Here is a 20,959-nt window from a genome sequence, read left to right as displayed (position 1 = left end):
AAAAACTTTTTAACTTCAGAGAGCCACAGCCTCAAGGCATTACAACCAAGGAGCTAAACAAAGAGCCACAAGCTGAAAGTGTGAGATCTCTTCAATGGATAGATACCTTGACAGGCATTCTATGGTGTGACCTGTAAAGTTTTTGGATCCAATAGTGGGTCACCATCTCAAGGTGTCAAATGGACATACCAGAAGCCTCCATAAAATTGGGAGGTGGTAAGCCATCGGAAATGACTCAAGGGCCAAAATTTCAAGGGAAAAAATCTGGGGATTTTAACCTCAGGCCACAAGAACAGTGTGTCCAGCTTTTGGACTTTTTGGTGTGGTCCCTGAAAGCTTTAACTTTTTAGCCAAGCTACCTCTGGATCTCTCCTTAGGAGAAGGATGCTTGAGCCTCTCCTTGGGACTGTGTCAAACTATTCAAAAGTCAAAACTATTGACTATAAATCTGAGGTGCTGCCATTTAGAAGTATGAAAACATGTGATTTAACCTTAAGATCAGTAATATAGAACCAATGACATTCTAACCCAGGTTCCATATGGAAGACAGGAGCTCTCTAGAATTGACCCCTGGGACACAATCACAAGAAGGGAAACCGTTAAAGTCATTGTCAGGAATACAACAGCCTCAAGATTTGACATCTTCTGTTGGGAGCCGGCTTTTAACAGAAAGTGGCTAGAAAGCAGCTATCCATGCCTGAAAGGCGCACGTGGTATCCACGCTTGCAAGACGCACGGTGCTCTTCATACTCAGATTACTAGCAGAAGAGTTTCAGGCAGGATTAGGGGCTCGAAGAAGTTCTATTTGTTCTTTCCTGGGCATACAACAGAATGCTGGGAAAGTCATGTCTGTAGGCAGCGAATACCTAGGAAATGTATATCTCTCTGATATGTTACTGCTGGGGTATTTGACTTAACAATATGTTAGCCCTGGGAACCACTATGGATTTTAACCTCAGGCCACAAGAACAGTGAGTCCAGCTTTTGGACTTTTTGGTGTGGTCCCTGAAAGCTTTAACTTTTTAGCCAAGCTACCTCTGGATCTCTCCTTAGGGGAAGGATGCTTGAGCCTCTCCTTGGGACTGTGTCAAACTATTCAAAAGTCAAAACTATTGACTATAAATCTGAGCTGCCGTTTAGAAGTATGAAAACATGTGACCCAACCTTAAGATCAGTAATATAGAACCAATGACATTCTAACCCAGGTTCCATATGGAAGACAGGAGCTCTCTAGAATTGACCCCTGGGAAGGGAAACCATTAAAGTCATCGCCAGGAATACAACAGCCTCAAGATTTGACATCTTCTGTTGGGAGCCGGCTTTTAACAGAAAGTGGCTAGAAAGCAGCTATCCAGGCGCACGTGGTATCCACTCTTGCAAGGCGCACATTGCTCTTCATACTCAGATTACTAGCAGAAGAGTTTCAGGCAGGATTAGGGGCTCGAAGAAGCTCTATCCGTTCTTTCCTGGGCAGACAACAGAATGCCTGGGAAAGTCACGTCTGTAGGCAGCGACTGCCTAGGAAATACCTCTCCAATATGTTACTGCTGGGGAACGTCCTGGGAGCCACTATGGAAAGGAAGCCTTGTTCTCAATCATTTTTAACAGAAGAATCCACTATGGACATCTGTCAATCTATTCATAATTTGTTTGTGGTTCCAGCTGAACTGATGGAATTTTCTCAAAGCCTGCTAGAGAGGGTTCCAAGCACCATTTCTCAGACTTCAGTGGTTAAAAACTATATTCAGAGACATATTTTATGTCACAGTAAGGAGAAAAAAATGCCTTTAAAGATGTGGACACGTGCCTCCACATCTTCCATAATACAGCAATACTCTGGTACTAGATTAGGAGTGAAGAAAACAAGCTCAAAGCTCAGCGATATATTCCAGGAAGTCACTGAGCATGTGTCTGTGTCATGTACCGGGGCCCGGATTCCTGCCTTGATGAAGAAATTAGACTCTACTCTTGAGATACTTTACACTAGGGAAGATTCTGTTTCCAGGGAGCAGAGTAAAATCTCACCATGTAGCTCACCAACTAGGACTTTTGAGTCTCAGCCTTCCCTCAAGACAAGTTCTCTCTCCCAGTCCAAGACCGATATCTCAAAACAGCAACTGCTAAGAGAACTAGAGCTAAAACTGGCAGGAAGACTCATAAGCCAAATACCCCACAATGTCCCTCCACCTCTAGAGTCAGGTCTTGTTCTAAAGTATCCCTTCTGCTTACAATGTGGCCGATGTTCAGGATTCAATTGCTGTCATAAGTCACAGTCTGCTTTTGGGTCATACCTTCTCATCTACCCACAGCTCCACCTTTTAAGCACCCCTGAAGGCCATGGTGAGACACTGTTGCATCTTTAGATCTCAATTAAAAACTGGGAAAAGCCCTCAAGTCTCAAACTATCCTGCACAAAACAGAGTAGATCCATGGAAGAGTGCCGTATCATCTGCCAGAAAACCTATGTCTTAACATATCAAGTGAAGAAAATCGCCAAGGGACCTAAAACAGAAAGCACAAGGCTCTACAAACTCAGTACAAGTCATCCTAGAACACTGAGGGGTCTGCCAAGAAGCAGAATTCAAACCACCCAAGTAAGCACTGTTCCTTCTAAGAGACAACCTAAGAAATCCAGCCCAAATTCATCTGACTGCTTTTTCATGTCCTAAGGCATTGAAATTCCATTTCAAGCAACACATAGAATGGTTACTTTTACCAAACAACATGAAAGTTTCTTACAACATGATTTGTGGTCAAGCAAAAACTTGCACCCCAACAAAGAGCCAAGGATTCAATAATCGGAGATAGCAAAGTAGCCGGAGCACCTGTTGTCGGGCACAGGTCGACATTCTCAACCCCTAAGCAAAAGGACAAGTTGCAGGGAGCAAGTGAGCACTGTAGATGAGCTCAACAGCCCAAACAAGGGAGCCCTTTCCTACCCAGACCCTTGTAATTGCAGAAGATCCTAGTTTGTGGAAGAGATGTCTTTAACCAAGCTAAATCAGTCACAGAACCTTTGAACAGAGTTCAAAATGTCTACAGTAGAGTAAAGAAAGGCTGTAGTGGTGAAATATTCAATCGAAAAACTCTTCTAAAGTAGGAGCCAGATTTCAGGCCCAAGAGAGGATTGTATCTAATCCACTCTTGAAAGGAATCCTACCAGGTCACTTTTGAAACAAACACATACCGAAGGAAAAACAGGGCTTCTTCAGGGAGAGAACCCTATGTAATAAGCCATTTGAAAGGACCCATCGCAGGCTTCCTGAGAGAAGTTATCGAAGTCTCTCTGAGAGTAGACATCATAGAACTTGGAGAAGGCATAGCAGTTCCTCTGAGAGGACCCTTAGAAATGTCTCTGAGAGGAGACATCACAGTCCTTGGAGAAGGCATAGCAGTTCCTCTGAGAGGACCCTTAGAAATCTCTCTGAGAGGAGACATCACAGTCCTTGGAGAAGACACAGCACCCTTGAAAGCCATGGTGAGACACTGTTGCGTCTTTAGATCTCAATTAAAAAATGGGAAAAGACCTCAAGTCTCAAACTATCCTGCACAAAACAGAGCAGATCCATGGAAGAGTGCCGCATCATGTGCCAGAAAACCTGTGTCAACATATCCAGTTAAAACAATCACCAATGGACCTACAACAGAAAGCACAAGGATTTACAAACTCGGTACAAGTCGTCCTAGAACACTGAGGGGTCTGCCAAGTAGCAGAAATCAAACCACCCAAGCAAGCACTGTTCCTTCCAAGAGACAACCTAAGAAATCCTCCTAGCCCAAATTCATCCAATGCATTTTCATGGCTTAAGGCAGGTAGTTCAAGGAACACACAGAATGGTGACTTTCACACACAGGCCTGGCAACGAGATACTTTTTCATAACAGGAGGCGAGTCAATTTGTGGTTAAGCAAAAACTTGCACACCAAACAAGAGCAAAGGATTCAATAATGGGAGATAGCAAAGGAGCCGGAGCACCTGTTGTCGGGCACAGGTCGACATTCTCAACCCCTAAGCAAAAGGACAAGTTGCAGGGAGCAAGTGAGCACTGTAGACAAGCTCAACAGCCCAAACAAGCGAGCCCTTTCCTACCCAGACCCTTGCAATTGCAGGAGCCAAAAAACTTTTTAACTTCAGAGAGCCACAGCCTCAAGGCATCACAACCAAGGAGCTAAACAAAGAGCCACAGGCTGAAAGTGTGAGATCTCTTCAATGGATAGATACCTTGACAGGCATTCTATGGTGTGACCTGTAGAGTTTTTGGATCCAATAGTGGGTCACCATCTCAAGGTGTCAAATGGACATACCAGAAGCCTCCATAAAATTGGGAGGTGGTAAGCCATCGGAAATGACTCAAGGGCCAAAATTTCAAGGGAAAAAATCTGGGGATTTTAACCTCAGGCCACAAGAACAGTGTGTCCAGCTTTTGGACTTTTTGGTGTGGTCCCTGAAAGCTTTAACTTTTTAGCCAAGCTACCTCTGGATCTCTCCTTAGGGGAAGGATGCTTGAGCCTCTCCTTGGGACTGTGTCAAACTATTCAAAAGTCAAAACTATTGACTATAAATCTGAGCTGCCGTTTAGAAGTATGAAAACATGTGACCCAACCTTAAGATCAGTAATATAGAACCAATGACATTCTAACCCAGGTTCCATATGGAAGACAGGAGCTCCCCAGAATTGACCCCTGGGACACAATCACCTCACTGTTACTGTGAAAATGGGAAACCTTCTACTGGCTACAGTATATCCTCTGAACCCTCAAACAACAGCTCAATCCTGTCTTATCCTTCAATCTTTTCTGAGCTGACACCCAAGGTACCATGTTCAGCCACAGACAGGATAAAGGTCACTTCGACGGCATTGTGTCAAGGGATGGATGCAATGGGAATGATCTCAGTTTCACATTCAGAGGTAACAGACTCTGTATGGAAAATAAAAACTAAGACTAACTTATCACAGCCACCCTACCAAGCTGAAACTGTGAGTATACCTCCCAAGTCATCAAATCCAGTAATTGCATCACTAAAAGAAGCAAGTCCTGAGCATCAAATTAGGACTAAGTCAAAACACAAATATCTCAAAAGTAAGTCCTGTAGCATTGTGTCACATCATGGATTTATGATAAATGAACATGTCATAGAATAAGCAGGACTAGCCCCAAGGCTACAATACCAAGTCATAGAATCAGAGGGTGTAGATACATAGCATAAGGATCAAGCTGTAGAACCAGCAAAGACGAGTCCAGAGCCACATCATACAGTCTTCAAACCTAGGGAAAGTATTCCAAGGCCTCAGCATAAAGTCGTGGAAACATTAAACAAGGATTTAGGGTCACAGAATCAAGCCACAAAACAGGTCAGGTTTATTCCTAGGCCACTTCAAGGTCAATAGCCACCACCTAAAATCCTGGATTCCAGAATATTAGAAGAAATCGATGAGTGCTCTAAAGATAAACTCAGTGGTACAGGAGTCAGCCATGGGAGTGATCACACCACTACTAGCTGGTTTGACTGCACAGTCTGTGGCTCAAACCAAAGAATCTCTAGTTGCCTTCTGTGCCCAAGGTTCAAGTTACAGATTCCAGAATATTCGAAGAAATCCATGAGTGCTCTAAAGATAAACTCAGTGGTACAGGAGTCACCCATGGGTGTGATCACACCACTACTACCTGGGTTGACTGCACAGGCAGTGGCTCAAACCAAAGAATCTCTAGAGTTGCCTTCTGTGCCCAAGGTTCAAGTCAGAGACTCCATTGGGATGACACCATGTCAAGGCACAGAGTATGTGTCATTGACTCCAAAACTGCCTCACCAGGTCATGAACCCTTTGGAGTTCACCCCACGGCACCAAGACTTAGAGTGTTCAGAGGTGAGCCCAAGACAAAGTCACAAAAAAAAAAAAAAAAAAAAAAGTCACACCAAGACTTAGAGTGTTCAGAGGTGAGCCCAAGACAAAGTCACAAAATGACAGAAAACTTACAAAATCTGAAGTAGTGCCAGCTACTTCTGTTTTAAATGAGAGACTAGGACCCTTCGTTTGGACTCCCCTCCACCTCTCTCCTTTAGTCAGAGGAGAGCTGGAAGGACATATGTCTCAGAAGGTCTCCACTCTGCAGAAACAAGTGGTACCTCTGCCTGTGAAGAAATCATGGGAAATCCTAAATCATCTGATGGATGCACAAGGAGTTCCTGAACAAGAGATCCCTAAGACTCATTTACCTACACCCATCCCTCAGAACACTGAGCCAAGTACCAACAGATCTTCAGATGTTCCATCGATTCACCTCCATGTGAACATTGGGGTGAATTCGGAAATAAACAGGACAGAAGCAGGAATGTCACAGCCAATTCATCTCCATGTGAACATTGGGGTGAATTCTGAAGTAAACAGGACAAAAGCAAGAATGTCACAGCCACTTACCTCCAACAAGCAGTTAGAATCTGAAACAAATCATTAGATACAATCCTTTAGTTATATCAGTGGACACTCCACCTTCCAGAAAGGTAGAAGTCAATGCAATCCGGGAAGAAACCACTTTAAGGAAAAAAGATCCAAAGCCCATGTTAGAGCTGAATATAGAACAGAAGGTCATAGGTCTTCCAGAAGAAAGGATGCAGTCACATAAGGCACAAGGAACTAATGTGGAGCTGACACCTAAGGTACCATGTTCAGCCACAGAGAGCATAAAGGTCACTCCGATGGCATTGCATCAAGTTATGGATGCAATGGGCATGATCCAAGATTCACAGTCAGAGGTAGGAGACTCTATATGGAAAATAAAAGCTAAGACTAACTTATCAGAGCCACCCTACCAAGCTGAAACAGTGAGTATACCTCCCAAATCATCAAATCCAGTAAATGCATCACTAAAAGCAGCAAGTCCTGAGCATCAAATGAGGGACTCAAGACCAAATCCAATGCCAGGTAACTCAAAAGTAAGTCCTGTAGCATTGTTTCACAACATAGATTCTAGGGGGCTGATTAATGAACGTGTCATACAATCAGCAGGACTAGCCCCAAAGCCACAATACCAAGTCATAGAATCAGAGCGGGTAGATACATTGCATAAGGATGAAGCTGTAGAACCAGCAAAGATGAGTTCAGAGCCACATCATACAGTGTCCAAAGCTAGGGAAAGGATTCCGCAGCCTCAGCATAAAGTCATGGACTCAGGGTCACAGAATCAAGCCACAAAACAGATCAGGTTTACTCCTAGGCCACTTCAACGTCAATGGCCACCACCTAAAGTCCTGGATTCATCAAGGGTGATTCCAGAATATTTGAAGAAATCCATGAGTGCTCTAAAGATAAACTCAGTGGTACAGGAGTCACCCATGGGTGTGATCACACCACTACTACCTGGGTTGACTGCACAGGCAGTGGCTCAAACCAAAGAATCTCTAGAGTTGCCTTCTGTGCCCAAGGTTCAAGTCAGAGACTCCATTGGGATGACACCATGTCAAGGCACAGAGTATGTGTCATTGACTCCAAAACTGCCTCACCAGGTCATGAACCCTTTGGAGTTCACCCCACGGCACCAAGACTTAGAGTGTTCAGAGGTGAGCCCAAGACAAAGTCACAAAAAAAAAAAAAAAAAAAAGTCACACCAAGACTTAGAGTGTTCAGAGGTGAGCCCAAGACAAAGTCACAAAATGACAGAAAACTTACAAAACCTGAAGTAGTGCCAGCTACTTCTGTTTTAAATGAGAGACTAGGACCCTTCGTTTGGACTCCCCTCCACCTCTCTCCTTTAGTCAGAGGAGAGCTGGAAGGACATATGTCTCAGAAGGTCTCCACTCTGCAGAAACAAGTGGTACCTCTGCCTGTGAAGAAATCATGGGAAATCCTAAATCATCTGATGGATGCACAAGGAGTTCCTGAACAAGAGATCCCTAAGACTCATTTACCTACACCCATCCCTCAGAACACTGAGCCAAGTACCAACAGATCTTCAGATGTTCCATCGATTCACCTCCATGTGAACATTGGGGTGAATTCGGAAATAAACAGGACAGAAGCAGGAATGTCACAGCCAATTCATCTCCATGTGAACATTGGGGTGAATTCTGAAGTAAACAGGACAAAAGCAAGAATGTCACAGCCACTTACCTCCAACAAGCAGTTAGAATCTGAAACAAATCATTAGATACAATCCTTTAGTTATATCAGTGGACACTCCACCTTCCAGAAAGGTAGAAGTCAATGCAATCCGGGAAGAAACCACTTTAAGGAAAAAAGATCCAAAGCCCATGTTAGAGCTGAATATAGAACAGAAGGTCATAGGTCTTCCAGAAGAAAGGATGTAGTCACATAAGGCACAAGGAACTAATGTGGAGCTGACACCTAAGGTACCATGTTCAGCCACAGAGAGCATAAAGGTCACTCCGATGGCATTGCATCAAGTTATGGATGCAATGGGCATGATCCAAGATTCACAGTCAGAGGTAGGAGACTCTATATGGAAAATAAAAGCTAAGACTAACTTATCAGAGCCACCCTACCAAGCTGAAACAGTGAGTATACCTCCCAAATCATCAAATCCAGTAAATGCATCACTAAAAGCAGCAAGTCCTGAGCATCAAATGAGGGACTCAAGACCAAATCCAATGCCAGGTAACTCAAAAGTAAGTCCTGTAGCATTGTTTCACAACATAGATTCTAGGGGGCTGATTAATGAACGTGTCATACAATCAGCAGGACTAGCCCCAAAGCCACAATACCAAGTCATAGAATCAGAGCGGGTAGATACATTGCATAAGGATGAAGCTGTAGAACCAGCAAAGATGAGTTCAGAGCCACATCATACAGTGTCCAAAGCTAGGGAAAGGATTCCGCAGCCTCAGCATAAAGTCATGGACTCAGGGTCACAGAATCAAGCCACAAAACAGATCAGGTTTACTCCTAGGCCACTTCAACGTCAATGGCCACCACCTAAAGTCCTGGATTCATCAAGGGTGATTCCAGAATATTTGAAGAAATCCATGAGTGCTCTAAAGATAAACTCAGTGGTACAGGAGTCACCCATGGGTGTGATCACACCACTACTACCTGGGTTGACTGCACAGGCAGTGGCTCAAACCAAAGAATCTCTAGAGTTGCCTTCTGTGCCCAAGGTTCAAGTCAGAGACTCCATTGGGATGACACCATGTCAAGGCACAGAGTATGTGTCATTGACTCCAAAACTGCCTCACCAGGTCATGAACCCTTTGGAGTTCACCCCACGGCACCAAGACTTAGAGTGTTCAGAGGTGAGCCCAAGACAAAGTCACAAAAAAAAAAAAAAAAAAAAAAAAGTCACACCAAGACTTAGAGTGTTCAGAGGTGAGCCCAAGACAAAGTCACAAAATGACAGAAAACTTACAAAATCTGAAGTAGTGCCAGCTACTTCTGTTTTAAATGAGAGACTAGGACCCTTCGTTTGGGCTCCCCTCCACCTCTCTCCTTTAGTCAGAGGAGAGCTGGAAGGACATATGTCTCAGAATGTGGGATCCTCTGCTGGCGGAGCGGGAAGCCCTAATGCCGGACTGCCCTGAGACTCTGCCGGCCCAGCTCCCGAGATTTCTTCCCCGCAGCTGGCACAACCAACGTGGAGCACAGGAAAACCAGTCTCAGGAGGAACTACAAGCTACCCTCTCCTGGCTACAATACATCCAATATGCAGCAGACCTCCTTCCCCTGACAACCCATCCCAATTCATCCCAATGCTTTTTCTGTGCCTCCCTCTCCTGACCATTATTAACAGCCGTTCCCATTAACTTTTCACTTCACGACCTCCATGGACCCCTGCCCACGAGGAAAACACAGGACATTCCTCTCTTTGACCTACCCCTGCCTCTTTGCCTTATAGGACCCTCCTCGAAACCCCATCTCACATGTGCTCATGACATCACCATTACCAAATCAGTATGTGTCAACCCTCCTGCCCTGCTCTGGTGCAAGGGCACTACAGGTGCCTGTATCAACTCTCATTTTCAAGGCTCCTGTGCTCCTGTGATGGTTGTTCCTCAGGTTTATTTCTATGAACCTGAAGAGCTCGCCTTGCAGATGAGAGAAAACTGAAAGAAGAGAGAGATCTTCATTCCTCTGCCCATTGGACTAGGCCTTGCTGTCTCACTTGGAGCTACTGGAACTGCTGGAGCAGCTCTTGTCCAAACACAGCATCTGGCTGGCGACTTCCAGGACAAGCTTGACCAGGCAATGGCCTCTACGACAGACAGCCTTGAATCTCTTCAACGCCAGATAACCTCTTTAGCAGGAGTTGCTCTCCAGAACCGGAGGGCCCTGGACTTGTTGACTGCTGAAAAGGGGGGGGGACTTGTGTTTTGTTGGGGGAGGAATGTTGCTTCTATGTCAATGAATCTGGGCTAGTAGAACAAGATGTACAGATGCTCAAAGAGCTCCGGGGGAACCTCCGGGCTCACTATACTCCCAACACCCCTACCCCTTGGTATTCAAACCCCCTAATGGCTTGGATTCTCCCCTTCCTTGGCCCCATACTAGCCATTGGAGCCTTGCTTCTCTTGGCACCCTGCCTCTTCATACTCAGATTACTAGCAGAAGGGTTTCAGGCAGGATTAGGGGCTCAAAGAAGTTCTCTTTGTTCTTTCCTGGGCATACAACAGAATGCTGGGAAAGTCATGTCTGTAGGCAGCGAATACCTAGGAAATATATATCTCTCTGATATGTTACTGCTGGGGTATTTGACTTAACAATATGTTAGTCCTGGGAACCACTATGGATTTTAACCTCAGGCCACAAGAACAGTGAGTCCAGCTTTTGGACTTTTTGGTGTGGTCCCTGAAAGCTTTAACTCTTTAGCCAAGCTACTTCTGGATCTTTCCTTAGGGGAACGATGCTTGAGCCTCTCCCTGAAACTGTGATAGGGTCTGTCACAGTGACAGTGCTGGTTCCTCTCAGAGTGACTGATTTGGGGCACATCCTCTCAGAAAGACTGTGTCTGCCTTCAGAGGGAGTATAGTGAACTCTCTCAGAATGACTCTATGAGGCTGGAAGAATGCCTGTGTAGCCTGGGATTAGGAAAAGTGTATTGGCTTATTCCAGAACCATGTCTTTTCCAGCCAGAGGGAAAGGAAATGTATCTTTCACATAATTGGCTCCTTTCTGAGTGACTGCCCAGTGACCTCCGCGTGAGACTGAGATGGCTCCTGTTTGAGGGACTGAGGCATCTCAGAGAAGAGGGACTTAGTTGGCTCCACCCAGAACAACTGTTTTAGACTCTTCATCACAGAAGGACTGTGTCTTCTTCTCTCCAGAGGTCTACAAGGGCTTTTCCCTGAGTGCCTGTGAGGGCTCCTCCCTGAGAGACCTCGAAGGTTCCTTCCTGAGGCACTGCAAGTGCTTCTTCATGAGTGCCTGTGAGGACCCCTCCCTGAGGCACGGAGAGGACTTCTCCTCGAGAAATTGTGAGTTCTTCTTTTTGAGGGACTGCTAGGACTTCCCCTTGAGGGACTGCAAAGATTCCTCCTTGAGAAACTTAGAGGGTGCCTCCTTGAGGAACTGTGGCCTCTCCCCTTAAAGAGACTGCGATTATCCTCTCATAATGAGAAAAGGGGTGCTCCACTTCCCATGGGTAATAGGTTGGGCCACAGGACACAGGGCACGTGGGGGTCCTTCCTACCTTCATGTCGGCTGGCTTGGTGGAGAACTTGTCTCTCCGCTCCCCATGTTCATCATACAGCAGCACCACTCCATCCACTGTGCAGACAGCAAATTTAGCATTGTTCTGGGACCAGGCCATGCAGGTCACCTTCGCAGAGCCATCCTGCGGAGGTGAAGAGTTAATGTAAGCACAGTGCTGGACTACAATGTACAAAGCATTTCCAGTCTCATCAGCCACTACTGAGGCTTTGCTTTACATCCTTCTTGTCCCAATGTTTTCCTCAAAATGAAACAAAATAAAAGAAACGGTTTGTGATGTTCTCTGGGGCTTTGTGTGACCCAGACTAGCCTCAGGCTGACTCTATAACCAAGGGTGACATGAACTTCTGACCCCCCAGAGGACTTCCTCTCCTGAGTGCTAGGATTCAAGGCATGCACCATCACGTCTAGTTTATGCCACGCTGGGGAAGGAACCCAGGGCTTCACTCAAGCTAACCAAACACTGCACCTACTAACCCATCTCCCAAGCCCTTAATGCATTTTCTGAGACTCATGACACAAATGTAAGGCATCAGCTGTTCCAAAAGCAATGGCCTCCTTGGTCCCTCATCTCTCAAGTCTGCTACTGAAAAAAAAATCAATTTGTCTGATAAATGTTTATCTTTATAGATACTCATTCAATTAATGTTTTCAAGCATTTCATCAAGAAAGGCCCTTGGCCAGGAGCTGACAGAGAGACAAAGATCAAATCATAGATCCTACCCTGGGACCTAATAAGATGCTATAAAATTGTAAAGGCCCCAGAAGAAGAAAATGTACTGAATGCAGTAATGATTTAGAGAAGCCCAAGACAATTTTATGCTTAAGTGATCAAAATTAAACTCTGAAGGATGGATACTGTTGAATGATGAATTACTTGAGATATAACAGATAGCACAAGGAAGTCAAGGACCTGCAGTTTAAGGGAGCCGAGAGTTTTGTACACAAGTGCAGAGGAAGGGCAGGAAAGGGTGTTGTAGTAATTATTTAAAAAATGGCCTCTGGTCAGGCAGACTATTGTGAGAATAAATTTTAGGTAGCAGCCTGAAAGATTCTTAGGTTTGGAGTTTCAATTTACACTCAAGTGTTAGCTGCCCCTGGGGTGCATTCCAAGGGCTTGAATAAACATTTCAAAAGCACAAAAGACCCAAGATAGAGGCAATAAAACCCCTGGGTAAACGGAAGTCACTTCAAAGGAATTCTCCCAGGAACAAGATACATATGTAAAAAAGGATAGCCTGGTTGTAAATTGAGGGCTAGATAGAAACCAGGTTTGGGAACGGATGTTTGAAATCTCTTTTATTGTCTAAGAAGCAATCTACTGTCTCTGTGAACTTTGTATATATACCATCCTTTTTGGTCACTCGGGGTTCCTCTTTCTCGATTGAGGGTGAGGGACCCCGGTGCACCGGCTACTGTTATTCCAACTATTCATCAAATAAATCTCATGCGATTGCAGCGACTCCCTTCCGTGAGTATTTCTGAAAGAGCGCTTCCCGTGGGTTTGGGTTTGGATTCTTAGAGTCCAACACTATCTAGGCTGCAGAGTCTCTGCCTAGCTCAACCATGTGGCCAGAGGCCACGTGCACGTTGCAGCTAGAAACTATCAGCCAGAAACACCAGCCCTGTCACCCATGAGATGTCAGCGTGGGAGATGGCTCTGCTGATCTTTCACACTGTCTCTGCAAGGCTAGGCAGTGCCCGGACCATCCCGTCAACCACATGGGCTCAGTACAGATGAGACTCTAATGCTTAGATTATCCAAAGGCTTTTTATATTTTGGTAATGAATCAATAACAAGATGCCCATACAATCAGAGGTAACTCAACACCTAACCTAGATATACCAACTACCTTTGACTGCAAGAGACACGTGAGCATCTGCCTCCATGGTTCCTCTCTCTCGTTCTCTGTCTCTCTCTTAGCTCCTCCTCTTCCTTCTCCTCTTCCTCTCCTTTACTCCTCCTCAAAGTAGTTTATCTGAAAGATCCTTTTCCATTCTCTGGCTGGAAAAGACATGGTTCTGGAATAAGCCAATACACTTTCCCTAATCCCAGGCTACACAGGCATTCTTCCACACTCATCCACAGTCGTTCTGAGAGAGCTCACTTTAGTCCCTCTGAGGGCAGACACAGTGGTTCTGAGAGGATGGGCTCCAAAGTCCCTCTGAGAGGAACCAGCACTGTCACTAAGACAGACTCTATCACAGTCCCAAGGAGAGGCTCAAGCATCATTCCCCTAAGGAGAGATCCAGAGGTAGCTTGGCTAAAAAGTTCATGTCTTTCAGGGACCACACCAAAAAATCCAAAAGCTGGACAAGTTTGGAGGCGTGAAGTTAGTGGATAAGGAGAGATCTGCCCCTATTAAGTGTATTCCTGCTCAGCCACTGTCTGCAGCCTCAGCAATGAAAGAGCTGGCTGCCAGGGAAGAGGAAGAGAATGGGTCTGTAATTTAAGATCAATAAAGGGGCGATCTGAACTCCATTTGCATCTGTAAGACCACTTGTGGGATGGGTGGACCATGGTTCAGAAGGGCCCTTTAAATCTTCAGACTCCACACATTTGCATGCAGCTTCTCCCCCTCCCCCACCCAGGGCTCCTGCAAAGTCCACCATGCCCCACAAGATGCTTTAAGCATACCTGTGACTCTCCAGTGCCTTCATCATCGAAGAAATATCTGATGATGGTGCCACCTGCGTGACCCGAGAGTATCCCTTTCCCAGAGCAGCTGAAGAGCAAAGGCAGAAAGGCAGACACAGGGAGAGACCATCACCTCGCTGACAAAGCTGCTTTCTGTCAAATGCACTTGTGCCTGAAAGTTCCAAGTGTTACTTTTGGAACTCACTTGGTTGTCAGCACTACTACATAAGAATCTGTCCCATAGATAGTAGATGACTTGTTAGTTTTAGTGTTTGCTAAGTGAACCTCAAAATAAAAAATCAAAAAACACACACAAGTCTGGCTAGACTACCTTTAATCTGTCCCAGGCCATGAGAATGAAAGCCAAAACCCCCAAATGAACAAAACTGGTCCTCGTGCATTCTTCTGCAGCACCCACTTGGGCTCCAGGGAAAGGATGAGCCCCGTTGTCCCCACCCTGACCCAGGACCATTATCCCCACCTAACGCCTACCCCAGTGTTCCTCCCCTCCTTTACCTTGCTTTCAGCCAGTCCAAAGACAATGATGTACTCCGCGGGCCACTGCAGACAAGTGACAGCACTCTGTATGCACAAGGGTAAAGGGACAGCCCGCCTGTGTGTATTGGCAGCTCTATGACAGCTGACACCCACCACAACCAGCACCCTAGTCTTCTACAGAGAACATCTTCTATGGAGGAGGGAATACAACTAGGCTCTCTTTAGTAGGTGACAATGAGCAGCCAGGCAATGCCATCCTTTAGCAGGTCAGACCAGCTTTAGCAAAGGCAGTGCCTGGTCACACTCACAAGCAGACAGACTCTGGGCTTTACTGTCTGGATAAACTTGTTGCAGATGACCTTCTTGTCACCCCTGCCAAGCAAAAGGAACGGAAGCATGCTTAAAATCACTGCCCCACATTGATGGTGATGGAGGAGGGAAAGACGGAAAACCTTTTCTGGCCCACTGGTGTTTCCTATCCTTCAGCAGAAGGTCTGACGGAGATGAGAGCGAGTGCCCAAGAAGCCCTGGAGCTACATCAAAGACAGCGGCACGCTGGCTTTCAGGACCTGTCACTGGCCTTACACTCATTCTGCCAGGGATGGGACTGACAGTCTTGTGGGGTAGGCAAAGGTATGGTGACACAGAGACTCTAGAAAGTCTCTGTCTCCCACACCTGATCCTGGCACTAACCGCCGCTTCCCCACCTATTGCTACCCCAGTGAGGCATTTCTCATGCCCAATTCTTCTTTGCAGGCCACCCACTGCCCATATCTGTCCTCACCAATCTTCTCCAATCTTGTAGACATATATGACGTTGTCAGTCTGTCCTATGGCAATTTTTGTGGAATCAGGAGAGAACGCCATGCCCTTCACCATGTAGCTCTTCCTGCCGTACTAGAAATCAAAACAAATTTAGTGAGTATGAATGAAAGAGAAAAGAAGACACACGTATGTCCTGACAGACCCAGAAGACTCATACTGAGAAAAGGGGTGCTCCACTTCCCACAGGTAATAGGTTGGGCCACAGGACACAGGACACAGGGCACCCGGGGGTCTTTCCCACCTTCATGTCGGCTGGCTTGGTGGAGAACTTGTCTCTCCGCTCCCCATGCTCATCATACAGTAGCACCACTCCATCCACTGTGCAGACAGCAAATTTAGCATTGTTCTGGGACCAGGCCATGCAGGTCACCTTCGCAGAGCCATCCTGCGGAGGTGAAGAGTTAATGTAAGCACAGTGCTGGACTACAATGTACAAAGCATTTCCAGTCTCATCAGCCACTACTGAGGCTTTGCTTTACATCCTTCTTGTCCCAATGTTTTCCTCAAAATGAAACAAAATAAAAGAAACGGTTTGTGATGTTCTCTGGGGCTTTGTGTGACCCAGACTAGCCTCAGGCTGACTCTATAACCAAGGGTGACATGAACTTCTGACCCCCCAGAGGACTTCCTCTCCTGAGTGCTAGGATTCAAGGCATGCACCATCACGTCTAGTTTATGCCACGCTGGGGAAGGAACCCAGGGCTTCACTCAAGCTAACCAAACACTGCACCTACTAACCCATCTCCCAAGCCCTTAATGCATTTTCTGAGACTCATGACACAAATGTAAGGCATCAGCTGTTCCAAAAGCAATGGCCTCCTTGGTCCCTCATCTCTCAAGTCTGCTACTGAAAAAAAAAATCAATTTGTCTGATAAATGTTTGTCTTTATAGCCACTCATTCAATTAATGTTTTCAAGCATTTCATCAAGAAAGGCCCTTGGCCAGGAGCTGACAGAGAGACAAAGATCAAATCATAGATCCTACCCTGGGACCTAATAAGATGCTATAAAATTGTAAAGGCCCCAGAAGAAGAAAATGTACTGAATGCAGTAATGATTCTGGCGTCTGAACTCAGGTCTTCATGCTTGTACACTGAATACTTTACCCATAAGCCATGTTCCCAGCCAACTTAAGGTATTTTTTTCCTTTTTAATTTATTCTATATACATAAGCACACTGTTACTGTCTTCAAACAGAACAGAAGAGGGCATTGGATCCCACTACAGACAGTTGTGAGCCACCATGTGGTTGCTGGGAATTGAACTCAGGACCTCTGGAAGAGCAGTCAGTGCTCTTAACCACTGAGCCATGTCTCCAGCCCCAAATTAAGGTATTCTCAAAGATCAGAATATAACCTTGTAAATTGAGGCGTCTATAGCTGTAGACTTAAAGTTTGAATTCTTTGTTTGTTGCTTTTGTTTTTCAAGGCAGAGATTCTCTGTGTAGCCTCATCTGTCCTAGAAATCACTCTATAGATCAGGCTGACCTTGAACTCACAGAGACCTACTGGCCTCTGTCTTCCAGAGGTGCTGGGATTAAAGGCATGCTCCACCACTGCCTGGCTAGAGTGTGAATTCTAAAACTGAGCAGCCTTTGGCTTGAATGGCTTTCTGCAGAACCTTGGGAAACTCGACCTGAGTCAGTTTCTCTCATCTGTTCTACGCAGGCAGCAGAGCTGAGGACACGGCTCAGTTAGTAAAGTGTTTGCCATAAAAGCTGAGTTCAATCCCCAGAATCCACATGAAAACAAAAGATAAAGCCGGGAATGGTAGTATATGCCTGTAGTCCGAGTGCTGGGGACACACGAAAACCCCACAGCTTGCTGGCCAGCCAGTGCAGCCTCCTCAGTGAGCTCCAGGGTCAGTGAGAAACCCGGCCTCACAGAATAAAGTCATCAGGGGGATGGATGCCTGGCAGTGATCTCTAGCTTCAACATACATGTGCTCATACTCATGTGTGCCATGCATACACACACATAAGTATGCACACACACACACACACACACACACACACACACACACACACACTGTGGGTAGCAATATAGCCTGCTGATGAGCTGAGTTAGGGTTACATTCCTGTCCCCTGGACTTACCTCTGTGTCCAGGGAGGACAGATGGGCCCTGTGAGAACTGAGACACTTGGAACACGTCTGCAATGTGCAGTTACAGCAGAGTGAAGCAGGCCATTTTCTGGGTTCTTGGTGTGCTAGGCAGACCAGGGTACCAGGGTCTACATGAGAATGAAAAGCAAAATTCTGATTTGCAGCCTTCAGAGACAGGCTGCTTCCTGCTCATTGGTCCTACAGGTCCTCAAACTCCTCGATGACACAATCCTTTAGTTTAAGGGTTTGGTTAACATCAAACCCAGAGCACCAGCTACACTAAGCACACACACTTTCCCACTGAACTACACTTTAGCCTGCTCTGCACTACTTCAGAATGAGTTAACAATGGGTTCAGTGAGCTACAAAACCACATTTAATCAAGTCAGACTGGCCTAAGGGACCAACAGATGCAATTCTCTGCATTTTTCCCATTGGAGTCTTAACTAAGAGGTCCTCCTTTGCTTCTCTTTGCTTTGTTTTTTGAGGCAGGGTCTCACTCTATAGCTTGGTTAGCCTGTAGCTGGCTATGCAGACCAGAAATCTCTTGATTCTCTTGTTCTGAGTGGAAGGGTAGACTACAGGCATTCAATACTACACCTAGTGTTTTTTTGTGGCAGGGTTTCCATTTGTGACCTACATTGGCTTCAAACTCATGATCTTCTTGCCTCAGCCTCCCAAGTGTTGGAATTATGGTGAGGAACATGTCTTGCAGAATGAAGATCACAGCTGACTAGGAACTGGAGTCTTGTTTAGTCTAGTTTTACACCAAAGATCAGGGTCTCAACAAATCAGTGCAGCCAGCAGACCAGTGTTTGCTTTGACTTTACTCTATAAAAATATACAACTTAAATACATATGACACTCTGTATACAAGACATAAACAACTGGTAGATTTAACACTTTCAGTTATTTCAACAGAAAGCAAATATGTAAGTTACCTCCTTGTGAGAGCATTCACAGTCAAGGGAAAGAATGTGCAGGAAGCGATCAGTGCAGGGAGCTAACCCAAATTGTCTAAGTCTTCAATGACAGTCCTTTCTCCAAGGGCCCAGCACTGAACTGTGTGTTAAGACTCAGACCCACTGCCTGGCCATACCACAAGTAAACCCCTTCATCCTCCCCAGGGACAGTTAATGGAGCAATTGTTGTTCAAGGGGCAGTAACCATGTCTAAAATTGTGCTCAGCCCCAGGATGAGAAGGATGAATAGCTCTTGGCTTGAAAAGCTCACAGTGGAAATTGCTTAGCTCAATTTTGCAACTAAATTCATCTCTGAAAGTTTTACAAAAATGCTAGGGACTTAGTTCCATGGGCAGCTTCACGAGAGACTTACCCTTCCAGAACCTATGAGCTGACCCGGAAGGGAGCACTGTCATCGCCAGAGGCAACATGCCAGCTCCTTGCTTCCTAGCTTCAGATGGCAATCCCTCTGTCCTCCTGCCACGTGTCCCTGACTCAGTGCTGGCAAGAGCTCCTTGTTCTACTCTGAAGAGCTTTCAGCCATTTAGCTACCGGCCTACGGCTCACTGACCATCTAGCTGCCTGACCTATGGCTCACTAACCATCTAGCTGCCTGACCTATGGCTCATTGACCATCTAGCTGTCTGACCTATGGCTCACTGACCATCTAGCTGCCTGACCTATGGCTCACTGACCATCTAGCTGCCTGACCTATGGCTCAATGAACTAAGGCAGAATTAGTTATGAAGAAGTATTTATCACTTGAGATTTCAATCAGTGAGAAGATACTGGAGTAAGTTTCCTGAGGTAAACATAAGCCTTAAAGAATGGTGTACGGTGTATAGAAGGACAGCAATCTTATCCTCAACATCTGGACTCGTAGGTTAACAGGCTGGTAAAGCCACAGACACATTTAAATTTAGAAATAAAGTGGCAGTGCTTAAGTAAGATACTGAGAGTGAAGACCAGCAGTTCCCAAGGAGGCACAGGAGGAGAACACAGATGCCATGGGGAGGATGCTCTAAAGTGCTAGTGAAGGCTGGAAGACTAATTCTGAAATGCTCCCAGGGACTTCGAACAGGTGAAGAGGTGATACTGGTTGGTGACTCAGATGGAGAACGGCACAGCTTTTTTTTTTTTTTTTTTTTTTTTTATTACGGTTGTTCAAATATTTTATCTAATTTTTGGGGGAAAACAAGGTTTTTAAAAAAACTTTCAGCCACTGAAATGACTGAGTTGCAACCCTTGCTGATGCTCTAAGATCTTATTGTGCAAATAGTTTTCAAAATGTCGAAGGACAAAGCACACACCTGCACCAAGAATTTCAGCGAATGCAAAAGTCTGTACGGGACTATGAAGCCAGGATTCAAAATACTTTTCATTCTGAGGCATGCTTTGTTGTTTCTTAATGCTCTGCTGATGGATTATAGAAATCAGAAAACTTCTGGGACCCTGAGGCTTCACTTTTTCATTTTATTACTATAAATAAATAATAAATAAATAAATAAATAAATACTACTCAGCCTCTCTAGATGTTAGTAACTAAGTTGTCAGAAACAGAGTCTCAAGATCTAAGAATCAAGCCCAGACTACATTTCAGCAAGTCATCTGAGGGATCCTATTTGGATAGGAACACTAAAGTATCCTGCTATAACTGTTCATCTGCCCATGTTGTTGAATGAGGTGAAGACTGGGCCCTACACTCAGGCTGACAGCACCATGTACAATCCCTTATCCTCATGACTCTCACTTTCTGTTCCAAGAGCAGTAGATAATCAGATACGTTAGGCATGAGGGAAGCCTCAAGCAGAAATGAGGCCCACAAGAACTTTGAAGTGGAGTTCAATCATCTCAGAATCATGGTCTCACAGTGCCGCACCCAGTGTTTGCAGCTGTCACCTGTAGGAAGAACAACACGACTTCAGCCCAAGACCACAGTCCAGTGCCCCAGTGATTTTTTCCTGTTAGGAGAGTCAAAATTCAGAATTACATCCAAGCACAACTCAGAGTTTCCTGAGATGAGAAGAAGCTGTGTTGAGAACACCATGCTCTTCCAGCCCCACATGCACATCTCTCTCAATAAGGGGAACGAGACAAGGTTTGCAGATGTCATCTTAGAAAGATTTCAAGCACCCCCTAGGCACAAGCAGCAACATCCAGCATCCTTTTGCTGGCTGGTCAGTTCTGAACCCAGAATCTGTCCTCACATCTGGGGCCATGCCGAACAGGTTAAGTTTCTCTAACCTGCCCAGTGGAAGGGGTAATAGTCAAACGCCAT

The 20,959-nt window shown here is 45.5% G+C and overlaps 1 protein-coding gene across 1 annotated transcript; it reads right to left on the bottom strand.

The window, feature by feature from the left end:
• Window positions 1-14,810: 14,810 nt before the first annotated feature.
• On the bottom strand, window positions 14,811-20,959 carry LOC143442563 (intraflagellar transport protein 172 homolog). Its single transcript, XM_076935273.1, has 5 exons — window positions 20,926-20,959; window positions 17,711-17,847; window positions 15,859-16,002; window positions 15,577-15,689; window positions 14,811-14,876 (listed from the first exon to the last, which is right to left on the bottom strand). Coding segments are annotated over exons 1-5 (429 nt in total). The 3' UTR covers window positions 14,811-14,875.

Source organism: Arvicanthis niloticus, chromosome 6 (genome assembly GCF_011762505.2).
Source record: "Arvicanthis niloticus isolate mArvNil1 chromosome 6, mArvNil1.pat.X, whole genome shotgun sequence".
Taxonomy (NCBI): Eukaryota; Metazoa; Chordata; class Mammalia; order Rodentia; family Muridae; genus Arvicanthis; species Arvicanthis niloticus.
The sequence above is the reverse complement of the archived record's forward strand: the minus strand, read 5'-3'. Positions and strand labels throughout refer to the sequence as shown.